The 27,309-nt window shown below is 53.7% G+C and overlaps 2 protein-coding genes across 15 annotated transcripts in view; both read left to right on the forward strand.

The window, feature by feature from the left end:
• ADGRG1 (adhesion G protein-coupled receptor G1) overlaps positions 1 to 2,059 on the forward strand; it is a 44,400-nt gene extending 42,341 nt beyond the window's left edge. For 12 of the 14 annotated variants that reach the window (XM_054533210.1, XM_054533212.2, XM_054533211.2 and 9 more), the window contains one exon: positions 481 to 2,059. In XM_054533210.1, the coding sequence (XP_054389185.1) occupies positions 481 to 611 (131 nt within the window). In that variant the 3' untranslated portion in view covers positions 612 to 2,059. 14 annotated transcript variants of the gene reach the window in all.
• A 3,209-nt stretch (positions 2,060 to 5,268) lies between these two features.
• On the forward strand, positions 5,269 to 26,904 carry ADGRG3 (adhesion G protein-coupled receptor G3). Its single transcript, XM_002826471.5, has 12 exons — positions 5,269 to 5,445; positions 10,393 to 10,546; positions 13,280 to 13,418; positions 15,253 to 15,399; positions 16,260 to 16,394; positions 16,899 to 16,938; positions 17,594 to 17,694; positions 17,834 to 17,946; positions 21,473 to 21,753; positions 21,931 to 22,024; positions 23,179 to 23,462; positions 25,878 to 26,904. The coding sequence occupies exons 1-12, from the start codon at positions 5,388 to 5,390 to the stop codon at positions 25,985 to 25,987; spliced, it is 1,656 nt and encodes a 551-aa protein (XP_002826517.3). The 5' UTR covers positions 5,269 to 5,387; the 3' UTR covers positions 25,988 to 26,904.
• The last annotated feature ends 405 nt before the right edge of the window (positions 26,905 to 27,309 follow it).

Here is a 27,309-nt window from a genome sequence, read left to right on the forward strand (position 1 = left end):
TGTTCAAGCCTTCATTCCTGCCTGTGAGATGAGGGGACTCAGGATTGTGAGGCCCATACATTCACACAGACATTTACTGAGCTGTGGATACATCATAGTGCTATTAATTTGAGGGGTGCAAAATCACACAGTGCTTAAGTGGGTGGACTTCAGAGCCTGTTCACCACTGTTTGAGCCCTGGCTCAGCCACGTCCCCTTACCTGAGCCTCCTGGGCCTCAGTTTCCTTGTTTACAAAAGAGAATAGTAATGAATAGGAGGGGCCTGCAGGAAGCTTGTGACAGTAAGAGGCCACACGGGGACTTAGCACAGTGCCCGGCTCATAGGAGGTGCTCATTGGGTCTCATGGGTGCCCAACAGCACGTGCTTGGCAAACACTGTGGGGAGGTGGGGCAGACCCAAGTCACAGTGGCTAGGGAGGGTGGAGGAGGGATGGGGTGGGGCTCCCCCACCTGCTGACCCTATGCCCTCACCACCCGCAGGCTTCCTCATCTTCATCTGGTACTGGTCCATGCGGCTGCAGGCCCGGGGTGGCCCCTCCCCTCTGAAGAGCAACTCAGACAGCGCCAGGCTCCCCATCAGCTCGGGCAGCACCTCGTCCAGCCGTATCTAGGCCTCCAGCCCACCTGCCCGTGTGATGAAGCAGAGATGCGGCCTCGTCGCACACTGCCTGTGGCCCCTGAGCCACGCCCAGCCCCAGGCCAGTCAGCCGCAGACTTCGGAAGGCCCAGCAACCATGGAGAGATGGGCTGTTGCCATGGTGGACGGAATCCCGGGCTGGGCTTTTGAATTGGCCTTGGGGATTACTCGGCTCTCACTCAGCTCCCACGGGACTCAGAAGCACGCCGCCATGCTGCCTAGGGGACTGTCCCCACAACTGTCCCAACCCAGGTGGAGGCCTGGTCTCTCCTTACAACCCCTGGGCCCAGCCCTCATTGCTGGGGGCCAGGCCTTGGATCTTGAGGGTCTGGCACATCCTTAATCCTGTGCCCCTGCCTGGGACAGAAATGTGGCTCCAGTTGCTCTGTCTCTTGTGGTCACCCTGAGGGCACTCTGCATCCTCTGTCATTTTAACCTCAGGTGGCACCCAGGTCGAATGGGGCCCAGGGCAGACCTTCAGGGCCGGAGCCCTGGCAGAGGAGAGGCCCTTTGCCAGGAGCACAGCAGCAGCTCGCCTACCTCTGAGCCCAGGCCCCCTCCCTCCCTCAGCCCCCCAGCCCCCCCTCCATCTTCCCTGGGGTTCTCCTCCTCTCCCAGGGCCTCTTTGCTCCTTCGTTCACAGTTTGGGGTCCCCGATTCCAATGCTGTTTTTCGGGGAGTGGTTTCCAGGAGCTGCCTGGTGTCTGCTGTAAATGTTTGTCTACTGCACAAGCCTTGGCCTGCCCCTGACCCAGGCTCGGTACCAATGCCTGGGCTGGGCTAGGTCCCTCTGTCCATCTGGGCCTTTGTATGAGCTGCATTGCCCTTGCTCACCCTGACCAAGCACATGCCTCAGAGGGGTCCTCAGCCTCTCCTGAAGCCCTCTTGTGGCAAGAACTGTGGACCATGCCAGTCCCATCTGGTTTCCATCCCCGCACTCCAAGGACTGAGACTGACCTCCTCTGGTGACACTGGCCTAGAGCCTGACACTCTCCTAAGAGGTCCTCTCCAAGCCCCTGCAAATAGCTCCAGGCACCCTTGGCCGCCCATCATGGTTAATTCTGTCCAACAAACACACACGGGTAGATTGCTGACCTGTGCTAGGTGGTAGGGACACAGATGACCGACCTGGTCACTCCCCCTGCCAACATTCAGTCTGCTATGTGAGGCATGCGTGAAGCAAGAGCTCCTGGAGCTACAGGGACAGGGAACCATCATTCCTGGCTGGGAATCCTGGAAGACTTCTTGCAGGAGTCAGCGTTTAATCTTGACCTTGAAGATGGGAAGGATGTTCTTTTTACATACCAATTCTTTTGTCTTTTGATATTAAAAAGAAGTACATGTTCATTGTAGAGAATTTGGAAACTGTAGAAGAGAATCAAGAAGAAAAATAAAAATCAGCTGTTGTTATCACGTAACAAACTGGCGTAAGCATTTTGAGTCATTTCCTTCTGAGCTTTTTCCTGTGCTTCTATTGAAAGAGTCACTGATACAAATACCTTGGGGCCAATCAGGAAACATGAAAGAGAGAAGAGGGCTGTGTGTGAAGAAAAAAAAAAATTGACTGCTGGAAACCTCATCAACCAGGGCAAAGGGGAAGATAAATGGCAACTTGGTGTCTGTGCTGGGGAGGCAATAGGGAGTGGTGGGGTCTGTGGCGAACTGGAGACTCCCAACCCCATGTTTAGTGGGTGGCTGCTCATCAGCTCCAGCTGGTCACTGCCTTGCAGGGATGAGGGCCCCTGTAGCCAGACCACCTGCCTTTTATGAGAAATGGGAAATCCAGACTGTGGTTTGAAATCCCCTGGTTTTAAAATTTTGGCGAATCCAAAACATTATCTGGCCAAAGAGATTACAGTCAAAAGCTGCCTGGTCCTGGGATTTATGCAACCAGTTTACTGACCACTCTGCAGCAGGTGGGCTGCAAGAATTAAATCACTGGACTTCTCTCCCATCCCTGCCTTTAACCTTGTTCCACCAAATCAATCTCTCCTCCCCCTCCTAAGGCCCAGGTGAGGCAGATCACGCAGGTTCCCATCTCCCCTGTGATGAGAGCAGTTGCAACGGATCATTGCTACTGTGTTCAGGTAAGAGGTCCCAGTGCAGCCAAAGCCCTCCCCAAGGCCCACAGCCCACTCTCTCCCTTCTGCCGGCTCCTCCCTCCTCCCCTGGCCACTCTAGGGGGATGCCCAGCAGGGGAAGAGGCTCAGGGCCTTGGATTGGACAGGGTGGGTGTGAGGCAGCCAGGCCTAGACTGGCAGTGCCCTCTGAGGGGCGTGAATGTGGGATCTTGGGACCTGCAGGGACCAAGAAACCCTGTGCCCTGCTGCTCTCCCAGCCCTCCCTCCACTCACTCCCTCCACTCCCTCCGCTCCCTCCACTGACCTCCGTCCCCACCTTTCTGCAGGTGGGGGGCTCCTCTTATGCCCCCCAGCTCCAAAGGACAGAGGCCAAATCTTCCCAAGCCTCCCCTACCCAGGTGTCCAGATTGGGCAACCCAGGGGGATCACAGCCAGCTTCCCTCCTTACAGGCTTCTAGGTCTCCGTGAGGGGGTCTCTCAGAGCCCCATGGCTGGGCTAGGTCCTGGGGTGGGGGTTGAGGCAACTCCCCCCATCTTCCAGAAGGGAGGGAAATGACCCAGCCCCATTCCTCCACAATTCTCCTGCTTCTCAAACATCTGGTTTCTGCATCTGAGGCTAGTTCAGGTAGTGGGGAGGGGTCTTGGTTTGGGTCTCACCTTCTCAGGTAGGCCCTGGACAGGGCACCAACAGTTCCATGCTGATCCTTTTCCCCTGATGGTTCTTATCATGCACTTTCCCAGGCTGTGGGGCTTTGGACAGTGGGATCGCCCTTTCTGCCAGCATGTGGCCAGGCCTACATCTGGAAACATCCCTTTAGCTTGGGAAATGGATTGGAGCAGCTGAGGGCTGAATGCTGGCTGGGTCTCGCTGGAGGACTTGAGGCCCTGCCCACTGGAGCCATTGGGAGAAGCTGGGGCAGGAGGTGGCAGGAAGGGACACTACTGTTTTGTTGGCCCTGGGGTTGGGGAGGGCGGTCTCAGGGTTCTGTGAGTGGCTCCAGGCTAGTCCCTGGTCCCCAGGGGGCCTTTCAGGGAAGGGGCCATAGGAAAAGGTGGCCCTCCTTCCAGCCCTGCCTGACCTTCCCCTGCACCACCCCCCCTCCGCCCACTTCCCAGGTGGGCTGGGTGCTTGGAGTCTCAGTCTGCTCACCCCCAGGCCCTCCTTCACACACTGGTAACTGTGAGCCTCTCTGAGGGCCCAGGTGCCAGGATGGGGCTCCAGCGATGGGCCCAGCACATCCAAGTCCACTGCCCCACCTCACCCTCACCTGCAGCTGGGAGGGAGGTCTGCAGATCTTCCAGGAGAAGGCTGGCCGGGTGTGGAGCAGTGGCAGGCCCAGCCATTCATCTGCCTTCGCCTGCAGAGGAAGTTTTTGGGGCTCAGGAAGCCCTGGGCTCTGACCTGCTGCTCCATGCTGAATTCCCACCTGCTTCTACACCATGAGTGACCCTGACATCCCCTCCCTACCCCTTTCCAGACCCAGAGGGCTCAGCAGGAGACACTGAGTGAGAGGAAGGGGAAATGGAGGCCAGCAGGGGCCGAGCGGCTCCCCAGTTCGATCCCAAGGCTGAGTAGGGCTAGTGCCAGCCAGCCCCGTGGGCCAGAGGGGGATGCCAGCAACCGCACACCTTGGCAGGATGCCCTTCACCTTCCAATCTCCAAGTGGCCATGGCCTCATGCACAGTGCATCCGTGGGGCCTCCAGAGTTGGCCCGAGTGGCTGGCGCCCCAATTCCTTTAGGCTGAAGCCCAGGCATGTTTGCCACCCCCACCTCCCACCCGATCAGTGACCAGTTGGGGTGTGAAGACAACAATTTCACAGCTCTGATGATCAGAAATGATGTAATGGCCACAAGCAGCTCCTCCTGCGTCATCCATGAGTTCATCACACACCTCGGGAGGCTCAGGGTGACAGACAGTGCGTGCAAGGTCACCCAGCCAGGAAGTGGCCAGGACGGATGTCAGCCCAGGCCTGACCAGCCCCCGGGGCCGCACTCCTGTCTTCCCGCTACCCTGCCTCTGGGTCCATCCTGTTATCCAGGCTGGTGGGGGAAGCTCAGGCTGCAGGGTCAGCTCCTGCTCTCCTCCCACGCCCTCCAGCCTGGTTTAAGCCATAGGTACCATCCGGGTCTTCGTCCTCACGCCCAGAGCCAGGCTCTGTGCCCAGCTTGTTGCAGGTCTCATCAAACCCTGATACAGCCTTAGGAGGCAGCGCCATTGCCATCTTCACTTTACAGAGGAGGAAACTGAGGCTCAGAGAGGCTCCCAGCTTGTGAGAGGAGGGGTCTGAATAGGTGCGCCTGACTCCAAAGCCTGTGCTCATCACAGTTCCCAGGGATCTGCTCTGAGCCAGGCCCCTGTGGCCACCCAGCCCCTAGCCCTGTAGATCCCACCCCAGTGGGGCCCTGGGGGCACATATCTGGGTGGGCTCAGCGGCTCCCTCTGCAGATGGACCCAGGGTGCGGTGAGACTGGGAGCACCGCCCAGTTCCCCACACTCACCTTTCACAACCCAACCAATGGCGCCATCGAGCAGGAAGGGTGAGAAAGAGGACACAGGAAGCCAGAGCGGTGGGGCAGCAGGGTGGGGGCAGGTCAGTTCGGCAGAGCCTGGGGCCAGAGGGCCAGACAGCCACAGGGCTCCAGTGGCGTGAGCAAGGCTGGCCAAGGATGGTGATGCCCAGGGGCCTGGGGGCCCTGCTCCTGCTCCCCCTGCTCCCGACCTCAGGTGAGTGGCTGGTACCTCATCCCCTCCTGCCACGCTGGGCCGACCCTGCTCTGCCGAGGGAGGGATCCAGGGACAGACGCAGGGACTGGAGAAGGTGAGGAGTTGGGGTGTCTGGGATGTGTCCTCCAAGACCCCCCGTGGCCACCTCAGCACCTCCTCTAGCCCTGTCCCTTTGGGTCAGTCCTGTCCTTCCACTAAACCTTGCTCAGGACTGGTCTCAGTTTCCCTTTGTTGCTCCACAGTGCCCTGGAGATAGGGGAGGTCGGAGGGTGCTCCCTGACTCCCCAACCTGGGCTGTGTCTCCCTGACAGGCCTGGCGCTGAGACAGGGGTTGGCCCTGGGCGGGCAATTCTCCAGCTGGCTTGTGGGATCCTGGGGATGGGATTCGGACACTCTGGAAGCTGAGGCCAGAAAGGTCTGTCACCTCATTCTTCTGGCTCTCTCCTCCCGCACATTTCACCCCACACCGGCTCCCTCTCCCAGTCTCAGCCACGACCCCTTGGTCCTCAGTGGCCTGAGCCAGGATCCACACTCCTCCCTGTCACTCTCCCGTCTCACACACAAACACATGGTGTGTCTCCAGAGGCCATGGAAGCGCCCGGGCCTTGCCTTTGCTGGCCTCTCTCCCAGGAAAGCTGTCCGCCTACCCCTTGCCCACCTAGCTGGCTCCATTTACCCTTCTTAGCCTCTGTGGCGTCTTAGCAACCCTCTCAGACAGAGGGAGGTGCTCCCCCATTAGTGCTCCCTCCTCAGTGCTCCTGTCTCGGGGCCTTGTGGGCCGCTCTCATTTTGTTTCTGACTCAGTGAGGGGCCTGCATGTCCATCTCCCTGTGTGTCCAGCATGAGGTCGCATGACTTTGGCCACATAGATCAACTTATTTGGGCTTCAAAGAACCCTCTTCTTTTCAAACATTGGGAGATTCAGTGGAGTGAATCAGTCCCTGGCTCAAGAAAGGGTGGGAGATGACAGCACTGTCCTCCTAGTGGCCCCGGGAGGCCCTGGTACAGAGCAGGCCACCGGGCAGCCCTCGATGGATGGATGAACAGAGCCACCGATGGCAGCTGTGACCAGGGCTCATGGGCGTCCTCAGGCCCCAGCTGTCATCGCTGGTTGGGCCTTCAAGGCTCCTTCAGGTGATGCTGTTTCCCCTATGGTGATGTGGGTGCTGTGGTTGGGGCAGAGCAGCAGCCATTTGATCGAGCAAGGAGCTCTGAGAGGTCTACATACAGGAAGGTCTGCACACTTCCTGTGTGGACAGTGATGTGTTAGTCTCCATTCTCCATTTGCCCATTCATTCATTCATTCATTCAGGAAGCATCGATGGTGCCCTCTGCTCCTGCTGGTACCACTTGGCCCCTGCCCTCAAAAGGCTCACAGTCTGCAGGAGTGACACAGTGTGGTGGGGACTCGCATGTGAGACCCAGCTGTTAGGGCTGAGCAAGGGGTGGATGCAATGGAGGGGCTGGCAGGAAGGGACACGCGACAAAGCTGCGGGCAGGGCACGGGGAGCAAGGAGGGTGGTCGCTGGGCAGGCTGGCACCTGGGGCAGGCTTCAGCACCGTGAGGTCTAAAGGGCCCAGGAGGGAGTGGCCTCCTGGGCTTCTACAGCCAGACTGTGGCTGCAGGAGGGAAATGGCGGTGGTTTGCTCACGGTGAGCCAGCAGGGGCTGAAGGAGCCGTGTGGGGTGGGGGCAAATGCCCACCCTGCCCTCCTCCTGCCCTCTGACCTCCAGTCCACTTTCCACTTGCTGACCCCCAAATGAGGCAGTCCATGGAGGCCAGGCTCTGGAGCCCAGAGGGTCTGGAGAGGAGGGGGGCGCTATCCCATCCACAGGCCTAGCACAGGGTCTCCTTGTCTACATGAAATGCTTGCAGTGTCTTCAAAGAATAAACACGGAAAAGATGTTTAATGATCCTGTCTGTAGGGTGCTTGCCAACAGCTTCACTTACATGCCTGCGCTGAAATTCATGGCAATCCGAGAGGGAGGCTCTGATGTCACCCACCAGGGGGCTGCCTGCACCTGCACCCATTCGTGACAGCAGGGCCGGGATGGCAGAGAATGGCATCTGCCCTCAAGCTGACAATGTTCTCTCCCCTCCTGTCCTGTCCTCTTCCTTCCCCTCTCATCTCCTCCTCCCCCTCCTCTCTTCTTCCCTCTCCCTGTTTGTCTTCCTCCTCCCTCTTCTCCCCTTTATTTAAAAAGCAAACATGGATCATATTATATTCATGCTCAACTATCATTTTCATTTCCCATTAAACAATGCATCGTAAATATCTTTATAAACTAACAGAAATTTACAGTTCCTTTATAAGCTATCTAAAACGAATGATCACATATAGAGTCCATTATTACAAAATCCCCTCTAAAATGTTTTTTTACCCTGCTGTTACTCTTTATTCAGCCATTATTTTTATCGTGTCTTTTTTTGTCTTAATGATTAAAAATGAACAGTTTTTTTAAAAATGTGACAGTAATACTGGACATGATTTTTAAAAAATCAAATACCAGAGAGAGAAATAAAAAATGGAAAGCCAATGAGCCCCTGCCTCAGCCCCCAGCACCACCCATCACAGAGGGAGCTCTCCTAACACTTCCTGGGCGGGGGGGGGCAATCCGAAAAGTGACGATGCAGAGCCAAGACCCACTTCCCACCCTTAATGGGAGAAGGATACAACAAAGCAATTCAGAGTAAAAGACATATAAGTGGCCGCAGATATACAGGTAGATGCTCAAACTCCTTAAATGAAAATAAGATTCAATGTCATCTCTCAGACTGGCAAAAATCCAAAAGTTCAGTAAACTATAGAATAATAGGCATGTGGATAAATAGTCACTCTCATCCACTTTGAGTGAGAGTATAAATAGGTACACCATTTTCTGGAGGGAAATTCAATAATACCCGGCAGTTTTTTAAAGCACATACAGAAAGTCCTAGAATAGGAATTTTTTTTTGTTTTTTGTTTTTTGTTTTTAGTGTTTTTTTTGAGACAGAGAGTCTCTCTTTGTCTTCCAAGCTGGAGTGCATTGGTGTGATCTCGGCTCACTGCAACCTCCGCCTCCCGGGTTGAAGCAATTCTCCTGCCTCAGCCTTCTGAGTAGCTGAGATTACAGGCACCCACCACCACGTCCGGCTAATTTTTGTATGTTTAGTAGGGCTTCCCCATGTTGGCCAGGCTGGTCTCAAACTCCTGACCTCAGGTGATCCGCCCACCTCGGCCTCCCAAAGTGCTGGGATTATAGGCGTGAGTCACCACACCCAGCCTTCCTGGCGGTGTTTTAAAGCACATACAGTTAGATACAGAAAGTCCTAAGATAGGAATGTTTTCTATGAGTTCTCAACACAAGCTGAAAAGATGCACACTCAAGAATTCTTACGGCAGATTGTGAAAAACAACGTCCACCAAGAGGGGACTGGTTAAAAAAGTGTTGCAATGCCCATGGAATGGAATAGTTTGCAACTATATAAAGAATGAGGTGGAAAAGTTCTTCAAGATATATTGCTAGTCCAAGCGTGGTGGCTCATGCCTATAAATTGCAGCACTTTGGGAGGCCAGGGTGAGCAGATTGCTTGAGCCCAGGGGTTTGAGATCAGCCTGGGCAACATAGCAAAACCCTGTCTCTACAAAAAGTAAAAATAAACAACACAAAAAAATGAAAAACTAGCCAGGCATGGTGGCATGTGCCTGTAGTCCCAGCTACTTGGGAGGCTGATGTTGGAGGATCGATTGAGCCTGGGAGGTCTAGGCTGCAGTGAGCTGTGATCATGCTACTGCACTCCAGCCTGGGTGACAGAGCAAGACTCTGTCTCAAAAGAAAAAGAAAAGATATATTGTTAAGTGATCTTATTTGTGTAAATTTAAAAAATGATGTATTGGCAGGGCTTGGTGGCTCACACCTGTAATCCAGCACTTTGGGCAGCTGAGGCAGGAGGATCGCTTGAGGCCAGGAGTTCAAGACCAGCCTGGGCAACATAGTGAGAACCCCCTCTTCTTAATTAAAACATTTTTTCATTAAAAAAAGATGTACTTATGAATACTTGCATATGCATACCTTCTGCGAAATTTCCAGAAGACTGTGCGATAAACCGTTAAAGATGGTAAACTCTTTGAACACCTACAATGAGCTATGTCCTTTATCTCTAATCCTTCCCAAAACTTGCAAGGAATGTATTGTTAGCTCCATTTTGCTGGCAAAAGATTGAGCCTCAGAGAGTTTGAGAAACTTGCCTCAGGACATACAGTTAGTAGATGACCCAAAGCTTCCATTTCCTGCCCTGTATTAGGTGAAAGGGAACTGAACTAAAAGTCACAAAAGCTGGTCTTCAGTCCTGGAGCAGCCTCCAACTAGCTAGTAACCTTTCTCAAGTCATTTTGCTCGAGGGGCCTTGGTTTGCTGTATTTTCTCCCTGTCCCAGGAGGTAGCTGTGATGGTTGTGTGTGCTTCTTAGCACAGGTGTGAGCCACCACGCCCTGCCAATACATCATTTTTTAAATTTACACAAATAAGATAGTGTGAATGTGGGAGAATGAGGCAAACCAAGACAGAATACATCCAAGAGTTTGACCAGGAGGCCACAGTTGCAAGGGCTTTGGAAGGTCTGATGTGGAATAACTGAAAAGCCAGGCAGACTCCCTAGAGGAAGGGGTAAAAGAGTAATAGCACACACATATGAAACCTTTTATTTACAGAGCCATGTGCCAAGCCTTTTGTACATGCTTTCCCCAAAGCATCCTACCAGCCCTGGGAGATGGGGTATTTGCTTTTACCTTGGAAACAGCCCCAGAGAGGGTCTGCATCCTGCTCAGGTGCACCTTTAGTGTGATGCATGGAGCTGGAATTCTAGCCCAACCACCAGACTCTGGAGCCCCAGCTCCTTTCCCTGCTCCTCATCCTTGCTGCCCATCTTCGTCCAGCCCATTCACACTCTCTACATTCCTTCCTTAGGTCAGGAAAAGCCCACCGAAGGGCCAAGAAACCCCTGCCTGGGGAGCAACAACATGTACGAGTATGACATCTTCAACTTGAATGACAGGGCTTCATGCTTCACCAAGTGCAGGCAGTCGGGCAGCGACTCCTGCAATGTGGAAAACTTGCAGAGGTGAGGGGGCCCCCTGAGCTGGGGGGGAATCTGAAGCTGCTAGGAGGAGGACTATCAGGAAGGGATGGGGCCATCTGCCCCCATGGCCCCAGAAAATGTTGCTCCCATCTGACTCTTCCACCTTGTTTGACACCACAGTCCCCCTGACCCAACACCCCCATTCTGGCAGTTGGGGTCCCTACTGATCTAGGGTATTCAGAGATGAATCCACTCCTATTCTGGCCCTTGGGAGTTGTGGAAGGACAGACACAGACCCAAATAATGATGACTCCAGAGTGTATACAGAATGGCAGACAAGGTGCCAGGTTAGCCCAGAGGAGGGAAGTTGGCCAAGGCTTCACAGAGGAGGAAACCTGGAAAGGGCTTTGAGGGTGCATAGGAGTTTTCCAGTTGGATCTAAGCAATGGTGAGGATACAGGCAACAGAACTTGAAAGTAATGGGGGATAACTACAAGGCTTTGAACTGTAACAATGTAAACTGCGTGGGGTTGGAAGAGACAATGGGCAGATGCGATGGGTGGGAGATAGGACTGGAAATATAAGCAGAGACTAAGGTGTGAAGGGTTGTGTAAGCTATACCAATGGGTGGGGGCGGCAGGGCAATGACATATTTTAAGCGCAGGTAGAGTATAGTCAACTCTGCATTTTGGAAAGATTGCTCGGGCTTCAGGGATGGCTACAGGAGTGGTGATGCAGGAAGACATGACCCAGTAGGATGCATCACAGGGGTCTGGGTGGGAGTGAGGGCCAAGCCAGCACCACCAGCAGCAATTGGCATTGTGTGCTTGGAAAGGAGAGATGGATGGGGGAGATGATACGATGTAGACTCCGTAAGACAAGAGACTGGTTAGATGTGGGGGTGAGGGAAATGAAGGGGTTTAGAATACAACATCTTTAGGAGCCATCTCCAAAAATATCTCTGCCTCTCTTTCCTTTTCCCACTCCTAACCAAAGTTGCCCATAACTCTTCTGGGATGCCTAGAAAAGCACGTGGCTTGCATTAGCACTTAATAAATATGTGTTAGAGGAATGAGTAAAAGCCCTGTGCTCTCAGGCTTGGTGTTAGGACAGCCATCTCATTGGATCATGTTATTTCAGTGGCCTGAAAAGGCTTCCATTCCCACCTGCGGGTGATCCAGTGGCTTCTTAGCACCCCAGAGCTGTTCAGAGGCTCCTCTTTGTGCTGCCCAGGTATATACCCAAAAGAACTTAAAATAAGTCTCCAAACAAAAGCTTATACATGGGACAGGCACGGCAGCTCATGCATGTAATCCTAGCACTTTGGGAGGCTAAGGGGGTCAGATCACTTGAGGTTGGGCGTTTGAGACCAGCCTGGCCAACATGGTGAAACCCTGTCTCTACTGAAAATACAAAAAAAAAAAAAGCCAGGCTTGGTGACAGGTGCCTGTAATCCCAGCTACTCGGGAGGCTGAGGTGGGAGAATTGCTTGAACCCAGGAGGTAAAGGTTGCAGTGACCTGAGATCACTCCACTGCACTCCAGCCTGGGTGACAGAGTGAGACTCCATCTCAAAAAAAAAAAAAAAAAGAAGAAGCAGCAGCAGCAGCAGCAGCTTGTACATGAATATTTGTAGCAGCACTTTTCACAGTAGCCAAAAAAAAAGAGAGGGAAAGTACCCAAATGTCCCTCAATGGATAACGGCATAATTAAAATATGATCTCTCCATACAATGAAATAGTATTCATCCATAAAAAGAAACAAAATACAGGGGCCAGGCACAGTGGCTCGTGCCCAAAGTCATCCCAGTACTTTGGGAGGCTGAGGCAGGAAGATCACTTGAGGCCAGGAGCTCAAGACCAGCCTGGTCAACAGAGTGAGACACCGACTCTACTAAAAATAATTTAAAAAAAGAAATAGGGCCAGGTGCAGTGGTTCACGCCTGTAATCCCAGCACTTTGGGAAGCCGAGGCAAGCGGATCGCTTGAGGTCAGGAGTTCGAGACCAGTCTGACCAACATGGTGAAACCCCATGTTTCTCTACTAAAAATACAAAAAAATTAGCTAGGTGTGGTGGCTCACGCCTGTAATCCCAGCTCCTCAGGAGGCTGAGGCAGCAGAATCGCTTGAACCCGGGAGGCGGAGGTTGCAGTGAGCTGAGATTGTGCCACTGCACTCCAGCCTGGGTGACACAGTGAGACAGTCTCAAAAATAAAATAAAATGGAATACTGATACATGCTACAACATAGATGAACCCTGAAAACATTATGCTGAGTGAAAGAAGTCAGAAACAAAAGGCTCATGTTGTATGATTCCATTTGTGTGAGCTATCTGGAATAGGCAAACTCAGAGACAGAAAGCAGATTAGTGATTGCAGGGGCTGGGGGAAGGGGGAAGGGAGAGCTTCATGGGTATGGGTTTCCTTTGGGGTGATGAAATGTTCTGGAACTAGATAGTGTGATGGTTGCACAACATTGTGACTTACTTGATGCCATTGAATTGGACACTTTAAAATGGTTAAAATGGTAAATTTTATGCTATGTGTACTTGACCACATGCACAAAAAAAGACAAACACATAAAATACTCAGGGGGACGCCTAGCTGGAATCCTGCAGGAGCAGCCTGGATGGCCCCCAAGCCACTTTTCTTCCTCCTGCCCTGATCCCAGGGTCTTTACTTTGATAGTTTGGGTCAGCCCTCTCACCCCAAGAGCCTGATGAGTGAGTAACTCAGCCTGCAGGATCCTACCCTCCCCCCATCCCTGGCCGTTTGCAGATACTGGCTAAACTACGAGGCCCATCTGATGAAGGAAGGTTTGACGCAGAAGGTGAACACGTCTTTCCTTAAGGCTTTGGTCCAGAACCTCAGCACCAACACCGCAGAAGACTTCTACTTCTCTCTGGAGCCCTCTCAGGTGAAGAGTTCCCCAGCCCTCTTGGCTGGTTCGGACCCTATTTTTCTTGGACATATATTTCAAAACTCTAAGAGAGTTATATCCCGTGATATAACTAGGGCTTGTCCCTTCCCCACGTCCCAATTGGCAGAGCTGCATCTGTAAAATGAGCTCTAAGACTCCTCCAAGCCTAAAATTTCCGTGAGCTCCTTTACTGAGGGAACATATTTGAAATGAGGTAAAGGGTTCGATGGACAGACTCTGGGTTTATGCTTGTCTGGATTCAAATCCCAGCTCTGCCCTTGACCAGCCATTGTGATCATGGGCAAATTACTTTTCTGAGCCTTGGTTACCCTGTCTATAAAAAGATGAAGGTATTGCCCACTTTCAAGATTAACATGGCCAGGTGCAGTGGTGCACACCTGCAATTTCAGCACTTTGGGAGGCTGAGGTAGGAGGATGGCTTGAGGCCAGGAGTTCTAGACCAGCCTGGGCAACACAGTGAGAGTCCATCTCTACAGAAACAAAACAAAACACAAAACAAACAAAAGATGAATGAGAGGAGCAAATGAGATAATGCACAGGGAATGCTTGGGATAGTGAGGGTTTAGAAAGCCTCCTGCCTTCCGGAAGAAATGGATGTGGTGGTAGAACTTCAGGCAGCAAGGTGAGTTGGTTAGCACTGAGGTACTTTTAGGTTTTTCTGGAGAAAGGGAAATGGAAGAGAGATTCTTTCTCAACCCTTTATTATGTCACTCAAGCAGCTGAGCCCTCTGCAGGGGTTATGCACTGGCCCCAGAAATAACCCACATGTCCTTTCGTTGGGAGTCTGGACTGGGAAGGAAAAAGTTGGGGCCTTCAGCTCCAGCCATAAACCCCCTGTGCCAATGTGCATGGGCTGCTTCTGAGGCAGGCCCTGGGTGGGTCAGGCTGTAGCTCTTAGGGGAACAGGGAGCTCAGAGAATGAATGAAACATGCTTTGCGGCCGGGCACAGTGGCTCACGCCTGTAATACCAGCACTTCGGGAGGCCGAGGCGGACGGATCACCTGAGGTCAGGAGTTCGAAACCAGCCTGGCCAACATGGTGAAACCTTGTCTCTACTAAAAATACAAAATTAGCTGGGCATGGTGGTGCATGCCTGTGATCCCAGCTGCTTGGGAGGCTGAGGCAGGAGAATCGCTTGAACCTGGGAGGCGGAGGTTGCACTGAGCTGAGATAGCGCCATTGCACTCCAGCCTGGGCAACAAGAATGAGACTCCATCTCAAAAAAAAAAAAAAAAGCTTTGCAATGACCACTGAAATGTATTTCAATATTCTGACGATTCTTTGTTTTTTAAAAACGTGTTGTTTTTGTTGGGCGGGGAGGATTTGACATTCAGAGTAAATGTGTGTGCCCTCCCTCTCTGCCCTTGTTCTCTCGATTCCTGAACTTCCTTCCTGACGGTTTCATTCTTTCCATTTATTCCTGAGTCAGAAGCCAGACACTGTCACAATCAAGCCCTATGTAAACACTGGGACTGTTAGGGCCCTGGCCAAAAGCACACGCCCTCCAGCCGTCCTCATACTTGCACATTCAGCTTGCCCAGGCATCAGGTGCCCAGACAGGCACAAGCTTAGCTCTACTCTCTGTATTGGGAAAACCGAGGCTCCACAAGGGCTACAACTTGTCTAGGGACGCACAGCCTGTGAGGAGCAGAGCTTGCACTGTGCCCCAGGTGTCCTGCCTCTCAGAGCTGACAGTCCCCAGGTGCTGCCCCCTACCCAGTGTGCCTGTTTCCCCTCCCAGCTGAGGGAGTGGCAGGACTCGTGTTGGGGGCTGGGTACAGATGGGAGCTGCTGTGTCTGTGGTTGTAGGTTCCGAGGCAGGTGATGAAGGACGAGGACAAGCCCCCTGACAGAGTGCGACTTCCCAAGAGCCTCTTTCAATCCCTGCCAGGCAACAGGTCTGTTGTCCGCTTGGCCATCACCATTCTGGACATCGGTCCAGGGACTCTCTTCAAGGTGAGGACTCAGGGAAGCTCCAAGGTTAAGTGCTAGGTCCTCTGGGGGCTCCATGCCACAGCTTGCTGTCACTGGAGTCTGCCGAGGGATCCGATGGGGACAGAGCAGGCAGTGAGCCTCTTAGTGTTTCTAACGCAGCCCGTGGCCATCTCAGACACCTGTCACTAGAGTCTATGGTCTTCAGACTCACACTGGTCACACGCTCTCAGATGTTTGACCCCCACACATCAGTGCCCTTTGGCTTGTCTATGTGTCTTGGGGGTGCTCGTGTGCTCTGTGTGTCCTCCTGCAAGCACAAACATGCACATCCTTTTCTATTCTTGTGCACGCACAAGCCCATGTACTCAGCTGTGATCATATCCACACGAGCAAGTGCACCCATGCCCTTGCACATGTGTGTACCAGGTGTGTGCACCCAGAGGTGTGCATCCACTCCTGTGCAGACGTATGTACCCCTGAGGGCTAGTGTGCTCCCCCCACCAGCCCCCTTTCTACCGAATGCACAGTCACACTAAGACCCTCAGGAGCACGCTGTCCTACCCGCTGACTTCCACTTCTTGGCTGATCTTGGCCCCATGCCCCCTCTGGTTAAGAGGGCAGAGGAGCTCTGGAGGCCAGCAATGGAGAGCTGTCACGTGCACAGCTTTGCAGTCAGTTGACCTAGCCCAGCCCAAGCAGGAGACCACTGGGAGCAGCAGGGAGGAGGCTGCCCGTGACTCCTTGGCTCCCTGGTCCCCTGGTCTCGAACTCTGCCCTCCAAGCAAAGGCCATGGGTTCCTAGAGGCTCCTAGGAACCCCAGCCTTGGTGGGTTGGGATGGCCCCTTCTGCAGCCTGGCATCCCTGGTCTACCCTTTCACAGGGCCCCCGGCTCGGCCTGGGAGATGGCAGCGGCGTGTTGAACAATCACCTGGTGGGCTTGAGTGTGGGACAAATGCGTGTCACCAAGCTGGCTGAGCCTCTGGAGATCGTCTTCTCTCACCAGCGTCCGCCCCCCGTGAGTCCCCTGCTCAGGCCTGGCAGTCACTGCAGGGCAGACGGGCGAGTGGGCACACCTGGGCCCATGGGCCCTGCATGGGACACTACACGTCTGTCCCCTACCCTTCCACAGTCACCCAGGAGGAGCCATTAGGGCCATACACATAATTGGATCCAAGGCCACACACCATAGAGGTGCACATGAGGACCTGGCCAGCCCATCTGCTTGCACACGGCATTCCACATCCTCCACACCCATGTTCCCCTGACACGCACACATGCACACAGGCAGGCAAACCCTCCCGCCCACAGCCCCACACCACAGTCGCGCGCTTCACACGCCGGCTCAGGGCTCATCAAATGATGCACTTAATCTTTCTGTGCGGCCCATGGGCATGAACCTTGCTTTCTACCTAATGGACACTCACACTAGGACTTGGGGGAGCACACCGTCCTCCCGCTTCCCCTGCCCTCGCCCAACCTTCCCTTTTCCTCTCTCCTGACTTCCACTCTTCGGTTTCAGAACATGACCCTCACCTGTGTATTCTGGGATGTGACTAAAGGTAGGGCCTGGAGGACCTTCTCTGGGGTAAGACAGGAAGGGAGGGTATGGGCTGCATTGTGGGGCGGGGCTGGCTCCACTGGCTGAGTCCCTCCCCTGCCTTCCTCTCCCCTCCCCTCCCCTCCTCTTTGCTCCCTCCATCCCCTCCCTTCCCCTCCCCTCCCCTCCTCTCCTCACCTCCCCTTCCCCCTCCTGTCCCTTCCCTATATTCCCTTCCCGTCTGTTCCCCTCCCCTCCCCTCCCCTCCCCTCCCCTCCCCTCCCCTCTCTCCTTCCCTCCCCTCCCCTCTCTCCTTCCCTCCCCTCCCCTCTCTCCTTCCCTCCCCTCCCCTCTCTCCTTCCCTCCCCTCCCTATATTCTCTTCCCGTCTGTTCCCCTCCCCTCCCCTCCCCTCCCCTCCTCTCCTCACCTCCTCTTCTCCCTCCTGTCCCTTCCCTATATTCCCTTCCCGTCTGTTCCCCTCCCCTCCCCTCCCCTTCCCTCCCCTCCCCTCTCTCCTTCCCTCCCCTCCCCTCTCTCCTTCCCTCCCCTCCCCTCTCTCCTTCCCTCCCCTCCCCTCTCTCCTTCCCTCCCCTCTCTCCTTCCCTCCCCTCCCCTCTCTCCTTCCCTCCCCTCCCTATATTCTCTTCCCGTCTGTTCCCCTGGCCTCCTCTCCAGGGCCCACTGGAGACTGGGCTTCTGAGGGCTGCTCCACGGAGGTCAGACCTGAGGAGACCATGTGCTGCTGTGACCACCTGACCTTTTTCGCCCTGCTCCTGGTAACAGCCCCCTCCACTCTGATCCCAGCCATCCCAGGGGCTTCCAGCTCCTGCCCTGGGGAGGGAGCTGCCTGGTGGTCTTTGGGTATATGGGCCTGGCCTCCAACTGATGTGGTCCCGGTTCTGGGCTCACCCACAGAGACCCACCTTGGACCAGTCCACGGTGCATATCCTCACACGCATCTCCCAGGCGGGCTGTGGGGTCTCCATGATCTTCCTTGCCTTGACCATTATTCTTTATGCCTTCCTGAGGTGAGTGATCCCCACCTCCCCACCATGTCTCCCTCCCGCCCTCAAGGGAGGCAGCAGGGCAGGGTGGGAAGCATTCAGGTTGTGCAGCCTCTGACTGATGTCCTCTCCACACGTTAGTGTCCTCATCCCAAAATGGGGTTGGGGGTTGAAATGTGTCAGAGCTATTTCAGGAGCAAGTGGCAGAAACTCAACTCAAATTGGCTTAAACGTAACAGGGAATGTGTGGTTCACGTAACTGAGAATAGCAAATAGCAAACAGGGTTCATGTAATTGAAAAACCCAAGGTGCATGGACTTCAGGCAGGGTTCGATCCAGGGGGTCAAAAGAGGTCCCCAGAACTTGGTCTCCCTCTACCTCTCACAGCTTTGCTCACCCCTTGACAGTCACATCGGGCAGCTTCACTACCCTCAGGGGCCCTGGCTGCCTCAGGATTGCATCATAGCTCCTTAGCTGCTTAGGCAGAAATAAAAGAGGTCTCCTCTTTCCAAGTATTCTAAGATGAATCCCAGGATTGAGAAGGATTTTATTTTGAGATAAAACAGAAAGTTGCAAAAATAGTGCAGAGTCCTGTGGTTCCTTCTCCCAGATTCCCCCTATGGATACATCCTAGACAACTGTAGTTCAATATCAAAACCAGCAGCTGGTGGTACGGTACTGTTGACTAGAATATAGACTTTGCTCAGTTTTCACCATTTTTTATGTACATTCGTGTGTGTGTGTGTGTCTGTGTCTGTGTATGTGTGTGTGTGTGTGCGCGTGTGCAGGACGTATCATTTGCATGGCCCAGTCCAAAATGAAAATATAGAAGGCCGGGCGTAGTAGCTCATGCCTGTAATCCCAGCACTTTGGGAGGCCAAGGCAGGTAGATCACCTGAGGTCAGGAGTTCGAGACCAGCCTAGCCAACATGGTGAAACCCCATCTCTACTAAAAATACAAAAAAGTTAGCTGGGCGTGGTGGTGCGCACCTGTAATCCCAGCTACTCAGGAGGTTGAGGCAGGAGAATCGTTTGAACCAAGGAGGCGGAGGTTGCAGTGAGCCGAGATCACACCATTGCACTCCAGCCTGGACAAGTGCAAAACTCTGTCTCAAAAAAAAAAAAAAGAGAGAGAGAGAGAGAGAGAAAACATATGGCCCCGTATTCAAAAAATTTTAAGAATGTCAAGATGGCGACAGTAGAACATTAAGTCCTTCTGCGTATGGGGTCCTACAGAGGTCATATGCTCATGAAACTGGCCCTGTGTGAGCATGTGTGTGGGTGTCTGTGTGTATCAGCCTATGCAGTTTTATCCCGTGTATACACCAGAGTTGAGTCTTACTGGCCTAACTTGGACCATGTGCCCATGCCTGTCTGGGTCACTGTGGTCAAGGGCTGGAATACACAGATTGGCCGGCCAGGCCATGTGTCTGCTCTTGGGTTTGAGCTAACAAAGAACCCCTGGCCCCTGACTTATGAGAGTGGGGATGGGCGTTCCTCGGGGAAATCTGGGGCTGTGTCCAGAAGAGGTGGAAGTGAGTGCAGGACAGGCAGAAACAGCAGAGAGCACTGCAGCCTGGGCCCAGGCCATGGCTGAGGGACCCACAGGATCTGCCAGCTTGAAGGAGCCTAGAGGAGCTGCCAGTGCCCCAGCTTGTCCTGTCCCCTGCCTCCTGGGAGTCCCTGGGGGTGGCCTAAAGCAGCCCTTGGGTCTCCTGCCCCCACATCCAGGGCCGTCCCACTGCCCTCTACACGTGCCTCTGTGTTAGCATTTGGCCCCGGGCTGCAGCCCCCACTAGGCCCACCCACTCTATCACAGACCAACCCATGAGTGTAAGTGGTGCCCCTCACCCCCATCCTCCAAGCCCTGGCCTAGGACACCATCCCCGTCCCCAACAAGCCGAGTGTGACTTGCCAGCTGGCCGCATTGCTGGACCCTGTGAGCGGGGCTTGGAGCGCCAGGAGAAATTACCACCAGCTCCCCAGGGTGGGGCCTGGCATCTCAGGTGAGATGGACATGATCCCAGATGCTCCTCCAGAAAGCCCCCGGCTCCCCTCCCTCAGCTGAGAGCGCTTTTGGATCTGGTTTGCTAAGAATTCAGAGTGGGGGCTCCAGAGAGAGGGAGGTGAGCCTGGTGAGTCACTGGGCAGGGAGTCTGGAGCCCAGAGTTGGAGCCCCTGCCCTGCTCTGTGACCCCATAAGACTCCTGTCCCTCTCTGAGCCTCACTCTCCTACTGCATTTTCGGCTTCATGCATCCACCCACCTGTCCATCCACTTAACCGATGAATCCATGGTCCCTCCATTGTTAGGCCTGAAGTTCATAGCATGGGAGACACCCGAGGAGGGAGAGGATGGGGAGTTACAATATGCTGCTGGGAAACGTCCAAATCAGCTCAGGCTAAGGGGCATTCAGAGATGGCCTCCCCAGAAGGAAACATCCAAGGGGCATTTGAAAGGCAGAAGAAGAGGAGTCAGGCAAAGAAGGTGGGAGGAGCTGGGGAGCAGGGAAAGGCATTGAGAGCAGTGGGAAGAGCAATGGCAGAGTCTGGGAGGTGTGAAAAATCAGCAAGCATTCAGGGAACTGCGAGTTACACAGTTTGGCAACTGTTACCGGATGGTGCCACGCAGTTCCAGGCTCTTGGTGCCCCAAACGAAGAATTGGATGAGACACACAGGGAGAGCCAAGCAAAGCAACAAGGACCTGCCAGCTTGAAGGAGCCTAGGGGAGCTGTATTCCAAGCAGTATTCCACTCTCAGAGGGGGAGAGTGGGCTGACCTCTGCGAAATGAGATCAGCCTCACCTTGGTGTAGTTTGGGTCATTCCAGGTGTTTTTTTTCTTCTCTTCCCAAGGCTGCCTAATCTCTAGCCAGTGTCTGGCTTTTGACTGATAGGTGTGTTGCTCAGTTACTTTGGGCCCGTGTATGTTTGTGCGTCACCTCCATCCCATAATTTTAAGTACGTGCATGATATGCAGCCCATATGCATGAACCTTAAATAGCTAATTATCATACAGGGTTATGTGAAAGAAACTTTTTCTCTCTAATGCAAATGCCCATCTCTGAAGAGCTGCCCCTTACAGGTTTGGTCCGGATCTTGCCGGCCATGGGGTCCCTTCTTTATATCACTTTTGTCTTGCCTGATGAACTTCTGCTTTTCATCTCACTTCCTGCTCACCTGTCCCATTCACCTTGCTTCTATTCTCTGCTTTTACTTATTCTGTCCTTTATCCAACTTTTAATTCCCTTTGCTATTCTCCTGCCTCATTTTCTGGCCTCATTTTCCCTATTATCCTGCCTCACATCAACCAAGGGATGAGGCTGGCAGGATCCGGAACCCGCAGGGCCCCGTGGGCCATGACAGGCTCCTGGACTTGAACCTCAGGACACTCCCACTCTGGCTACCGGCAGGGACGGAAGCTGGATGAGCGGGCAGGAGCTGGCAGTGGGGGTGGAGAGCCATAGGCTGTCGGGGTGGACAGGCCTGGGTGCCTCATGGGAGCTCCCCATGGGAGCTGTGGCCCCTTGGGGCCTCTTATTTCTCGCCCCAGGCTTTCCCGGGAGAGGTTCAAGTCAGAAGATGCCCCAAAGATCCACGTGGCCCTGGGTGGCAGCCTGTTCCTCCTGAATCTGGCTTTCTTGGTCAATGTGGGGAGTGGCTCAAAGGGGTCTGATGCTGCCTGCTGGGCCCGGGGAGCTGTCTTCCACTACTTCCTGCTCTGTGCCTTCACCTGGATGGGCCTTGAAGCCTTCCACCTCTACCTGCTCGCCGTCAGGGTCTTCAACACCTACTTCGGGCACTACTTCCTGAAGCTGAGCCTGGTGGGCTGGGGTAGGTGCTGCCTGGATGGACAGAATAAATGGCCGGTGCTGAGGGTGCAGAGGGAAATAGCCTTGGGGAGAGAGAGGAGGGGTTCCCAGAGCTGGAGGGATGGCCATCTGGAGGGGATGTGGAGGAGGACGTGCCAGTAAGCCCCAGTGGTGCCATGCCATTTCCCCTTGTGCCCAGGCCTGCCTGCCCTGATGGTCATCGGCACTGGGAGTGCCAACAGCTACGGCCTCTACACCATCCGCGATAGGGAGAACCGCACCTCTCTGGAGTTGTGAGTGGCGGCTGTGGGAGCAGGGGTGATGCCAGCTCCCCGGCTGTACATATCGGGGCTGGAGAGAGGTGGGGAGAGGAGGGATTTCTAGGAAAATCTAGACCAAATATGTCAAGACCAGAAGAATCCTCAGATCCAGCTAGCTCATGGCACAGAGAAGTAAACTGAAGCCGAGAGAGAGAGAAAGTGAAATGAGAGAGGGGGCCTGAGAAAGGAGAGGGAGAACTGGACCAGGAGGCAGGATGCCTTACTCGAGCCTGGGCCAACACGAGCCCACATGGCACCTTGAGGCAAAGTAAAGAAGGTCACCCCGTCCGCATGTGGGGTGCGCAGCCTGGAGAGTGGAGGGTGTGTTGGATTTCAGCCCCCACCTGCTGCCCAGACATGTGTCCTTGTTCAGGCCACCACCTGCCCAGTGATTCCCAGTAGCCCTGGGTCTAGTCTGGGCTCTGCCCTGCCTGCTGTGTGTGTGACCTTGGCAGGCCCGATCTCTCCCAGGGCCTCAGTCTCCTCATCTGCACCATGGGGAAACTGATCAACATGCTCTTTGAGGCCCTTTGCCCCTGCAGTGCAGGGGGCAGTGGAGCTGAGTTCAGTTTCTAGACTCACACCTTGGGATCCATGGGGCACCCACCACTGGGCCCATGGCTCTGTGCTAAGAGGAGCTGGTGAGGCCTTGGACCTGTCCCCAGGGCCTCAAAAGCTGGGGCCCCAGGAGCCGGAGGGGTCACAAAGGTGCAGGCAGTGGGCCAGGTTGGGGACTGCAGCAGACTGGCAGTCACAAGCCCATCTAATTAGCAGTCAGTTGCTATCCTTCAGGAGGGCATCCACAGAGCTGCCTAGGTGTATGATTTTATAGGAGAAGCAGAAATCTAGGTATTTATACCAAAGCTTCTGATTTTAGGCGGCCACTAATTCAATTTTTTCACAATGTAATATGGGGCAAATGAAACCTGCCTTTGAGGTCACTTTGGCATTAAAGAGACACCAGACTGGAGCCTGGTGACGGCCCCTCCACAGCGGGAGAGCCAGAGATTGATGGGTGGAAATGGGAGAGGCACCTTCACAGACAGAAAAGCTCAGCCAGGGCACTTCCTGGGTTTGCTGGCCAGAGGTACTGCTCCCAGTCCCACCACAGCTGCCCCCTCCTCCAGATGCTGGTTCCGTGATGGGACAACCATGTACGCCCTCTATATCACTGTCCATGGCTACTTCCTCATCACCTTCCTCTTTGGCATGGTGGTCCTGGCCCTGTTGGCCTGGAAGATCTTCACCCTGTCTGGCGCTACAGCAGTCAAGGAGCGGGGGAAGAACCGGAAGAAGGTGCTCACCCTGCTGGGCCTCTCAAGCCTGGTGGGTGTGACATGGGGGTTGGCCATCCTCACCCCGTTGGGCCTCTCCACCGTCTACATCTTTGCACTTTTCAACTCCTTGCAAGGTGAGGCCCCTGCACCAGGGAGGTGATGGGCTCTGTTGTCTGTCCCAGGAGGTACTGGGAGGTAGGGAAGAGGGTGGTTTGCAAGACTCAGGACTGTGTTCAGGCTAGCTCAAGTCAAGGATGTTGATTTCAAATATTCAGAGCAAGGATCCAGGGCAGCAAAGTTTGGCTGCTGTATTAGTCTGTTTGTGTTACTATAATACAAAGGAATACTGGAGACTGGGTAATTTATAAAGAAAATGGAGTTAATTGGCTCATGGTTCTGCAGGCTTTAGGCAAAGCACAACAGCAGTATCTGCTCCTGGTGAGGCCTCAGGAAGCTTCCAATCATGGTGGAAGATAAAGGGGAGCCAGCGTATCACATGGCGAGAGTGGGAGCAAGGGAGTGGGGAGGCGCCATGCTGTTTTAAACAAGGAGATCTCGCATGAACTCTGAGTGAGCACTCAGTCATCACCAAGGGGATGGTGCTAAGCCATTCATGAGTGCTAAGCTCCCATGATCCAATCCCTCCCCTCAGGCCCCACCTCCAGCATTGGGAATCACATTTCGACATGAGATTTGGAAGGAACAAACACCCCAGACATATCAGCTGCCTTCATGGGAGCTGCTACCAGCATCAGAAAAAGCCACCCAAACCAAAGCAGATACGTTCTCTATCTTTTTCCTGGAGCTATGGAGTCTCTCACCTAGTGTCTGTGGAAACTCCTTCATTCTTTCTCCACTCATCCTTTACTACCCATGGCCCCAAATTGTTACCCAACATGGCTGCCATAACCCTACCTGACCTTGCAAGTCGAGTGTCCATCATCCATCTCTGGTCCAATCAGCTGCAACCAGAAGGGCAGAATCATGTGATCTGATGTCCACATGACATGGATGGGATCTCCAGGGTAGGAGGTAGGAAGGAAATGCTTGCTGTATTTGTTACTGGCCCCCACAGGGCCCTTCCTCTGAGATCCCAGCAAAGGGGTAAGAGCCGTCCATGTGCTATGGTTTATATGTGTTCTCTTTGCTCCTTACATCCACAGCCCAGAGAGGCATCACAGTCTGACTGTGAGAGAAACAGCCAAGACAGGAATGACGAGACTCAACCTGTTCAGAGAAGTCACTAGAAACCCAGGCATCCTAGATGCAGCGGGTATAAGCCCCCAAGACCAGGGCTGGCTCCCAGCGCCCCATGAGACTGTGTGGCTTAGTGGCTAGGGCCAGGCAGCCCTGGGTCCAAATCCTAGCCCCATCCCTGACCCAGCAAGTCACTCGGCTCCTCCCATCCTCATTCATCTCGAAATTGGGATAATCCCATACTTATCTCACCAGTTTTTTTTTTTTAATTGAGATGGAGTCTTGCTCTGTCACCCAGGCTGGAGTGCAGTGGCACAATCTCAGCTCACTGCAACCTCCACCTCCTGGGTTCAAGCAATTCTCCTGGTTTCAGCCTCCTGAGTAGCTGGAACTACAGGCACATGCCACCATGCCCAGCTAATTTTTGAATTTTTAGTAGAAACGGGGTTTCACCACATTGGTCAGGCTGGTCTCAAACTCCTGACCTCAGATGATCTACCTGCCTCAGCCTCCGAAAGTGCTGGGATTACAGGCGTGAGCCACTGTGCCTGGCCTGCCAGATTTCACAATGAACAATGGCAATGCATATGTGGGAACTACTAGGTCTTCAATATGTGGGAACTATATTAATAATCATAGAAATTATACTGTAAGGCCACCTGAGGCTGTCTCCAGGTGGAGAATCATGAGTCCATGCCTGGAGAATCCCAGAGGTTTATGGTTGGGGAGAAATGAACTTTGAAACTATAGCTGACATTGTTATTCTTTCAGAGGTTACCTTAATATGTAAGCCTGCACACTTCACTCTACTAAGTTTCCACTGGGTCTGAGTTATCTGTATTTCTCTCTTCCTCTCCAATACAACAGAGCCCTTGGTATACATGAATTGCCCATTGAACTCTTCTCAATATTTGTCTTGTATATAGAGGTTTAGTTACAGATTTCCTTGAAACATAGAGTTTTTCTAAGTCATGTTCTGTACTTACTATAATTTCTTTCACTCCACACTTTCCCTTTTCCTCTTGCTGGAGTGCCTCCCATAATAATCCTTTATAGAGGGAGTGATGGTTGTTTTGCATGTCTGAAAATTCCTCTATTTTGCTCTTTCTTTTCTGTAATAGGCATATGTAAATATTTTATTTGAAGGTCTCTGTTTTTCATTTCCAAGATCTCTATTTGGTTCTTTTTTATTTCATTTTTGAAATGGTTGTGAAATGGTTTCATCGTTGCCTTTCCCAGCAGTTCTTGAGTGGTTATGGTGGATCTCCTCCCTCTCAGCAGCCACCAGCCCAGGCTGCCCCACTGTCTGCCCACCCCTTTCCAGGCTCACCGAGGCCTCTCCTTCCTAACAGGTGTCTTCATCTGCTGCTGGTTCACCACCCTTTACCTCCCAAGTCAGAGCACCACAGTCTCCTCCTCTACTGCAAGACTGCACCAGGCCCACTCCGCATCTCAAGAATAGGAAGGCACGGCCCTGCAATATGGACTCAGCTCTGGCTCACTGTGTGACCTTGGGCAGCTCCGTGCCTCCTTCTGCACTCCCTCAGTTTCCTTCTCTGTACAATGTGTCTGGGGAGGGAGAGGATGGGACCAGGTTGGACCACGTGGCATCAGAGGTCCCATCCAGATCCAACTATAGGTCCAAGAGTCCACGTAAGCAGGTTTGCAAGGCTCTAAAGTGCCTATAGTCCTGAGACCCCCTGCCAGCAAAGAGTGACAGTCACCTCCATGCCCTGCCCTCAATGCAAAGCCCTCACTCACCTTCTGGTCTCAGCAAGGGAGGAGAGTCTGTTGTTGGCGTAGCCCTGGAAGGAGCCCCCAGCCTCTCCCCTCCTCCTCTTTGTCACTGGCCTCCCATAACTCCCCCTCTGGCTGCCTGTAACCTTGAGGGGCATTCAGGAGGCCAGCGTTCCCTCAGGCATTGGGGGTTTGTTTTGGGGGATGGGAGTTGCTCCTCCCACCCAGTCTGCCCCTGGTCTCTGCCCGTCCGATCAGAGCCCACCCTCCTGGAAGAGACCCCCGTGTTCAGAGTGCTGGCAGCCCTGCAGGTGTCCAGGGACACTGCATTTCAAAGAACCACTGAATGGGTGAGCTACCTTGGGCAAACCCCCCACTCCTGACTCTGACTGCCACGTGGGTGGCCCAACCTCTGACCTGCTGTCATCATAGAGGTAGAAAGCAAACAATCTGGGGCTCAGCACACCTGGGGGTGCTCTCACCCATTCAGTGTGTGGGGCCCCTGAGCAGAGGCTGGGCATTGCCACTAGAACCTGAGCTCCTAGAGAACAAGGACCTGGGTGGCCTCGCTCACTGTTCCAGCCCAGGCCGAGCACAGGGCCTGGCTCGTGGCAAGCCTTGAATAAATATTTGTTGGCTGAATGAGTGGATGTATGAGTTTGGCACCAGCCTGGCAGATCCCTGAGCCAAGGGGGTGTCTCAGGCCAGACCTAGGTTGGGCAGGGGACTTCCAGCAGTTGGGGCTCCATGTCACAATCACATGCAGGTTTCTCAGTAGGAAACAAAAAGAGGCAGAGATAGCAGAGATGGGGTAGAGATACAGAGATGGAGAGACGGAGAGAGAGACTTAACAGACAGGCTGACACAAAGAGGGAGAACAGAGGCAGAGAGACAGATGCAGAGAGATGGCAGCCCCACGCCGGCTCCAGCGACCCCCCTACTCGGGGGCAGCAGTGAGTGTTGACATCATTCCCCTCCCTGGAGCCTCACCGCACAAGTCCATCCCTCACTCTACCCACAACTTACCAACCATCCTCCCTACCCAGC

The sequence above is a fragment of the Pongo abelii genome, chromosome 18 (genome assembly GCF_028885655.2).
Source record: "Pongo abelii isolate AG06213 chromosome 18, NHGRI_mPonAbe1-v2.0_pri, whole genome shotgun sequence".
NCBI classification, from domain to species: Eukaryota; Metazoa; Chordata; class Mammalia; order Primates; family Hominidae; genus Pongo; species Pongo abelii.

What these genes read in the sequence shown, in the direction of transcription:
- ADGRG3 (XM_002826471.5), top strand. Translation starts at nt 5,388, where the DNA reads ATGGTGATGCCCAGGGGCCTGGGGGCCCTGCTCCTGCTCCCCCTGCTC. An exon ending in TCTCTCTGGAGCCCTCTCAG is followed by an intron (nt 13,419 to 15,252) that starts GTGAAGAGTTCC and finishes CTGTGGTTGTAG; the next exon opens with GTTCCGAGGCAGGTGATGAA. An exon ending in AACCGCACCTCTCTGGAGTT is followed by an intron (nt 22,025 to 23,178) that starts GTGAGTGGCGGC and finishes CCCCTCCTCCAG; the next exon opens with ATGCTGGTTCCGTGATGGGA.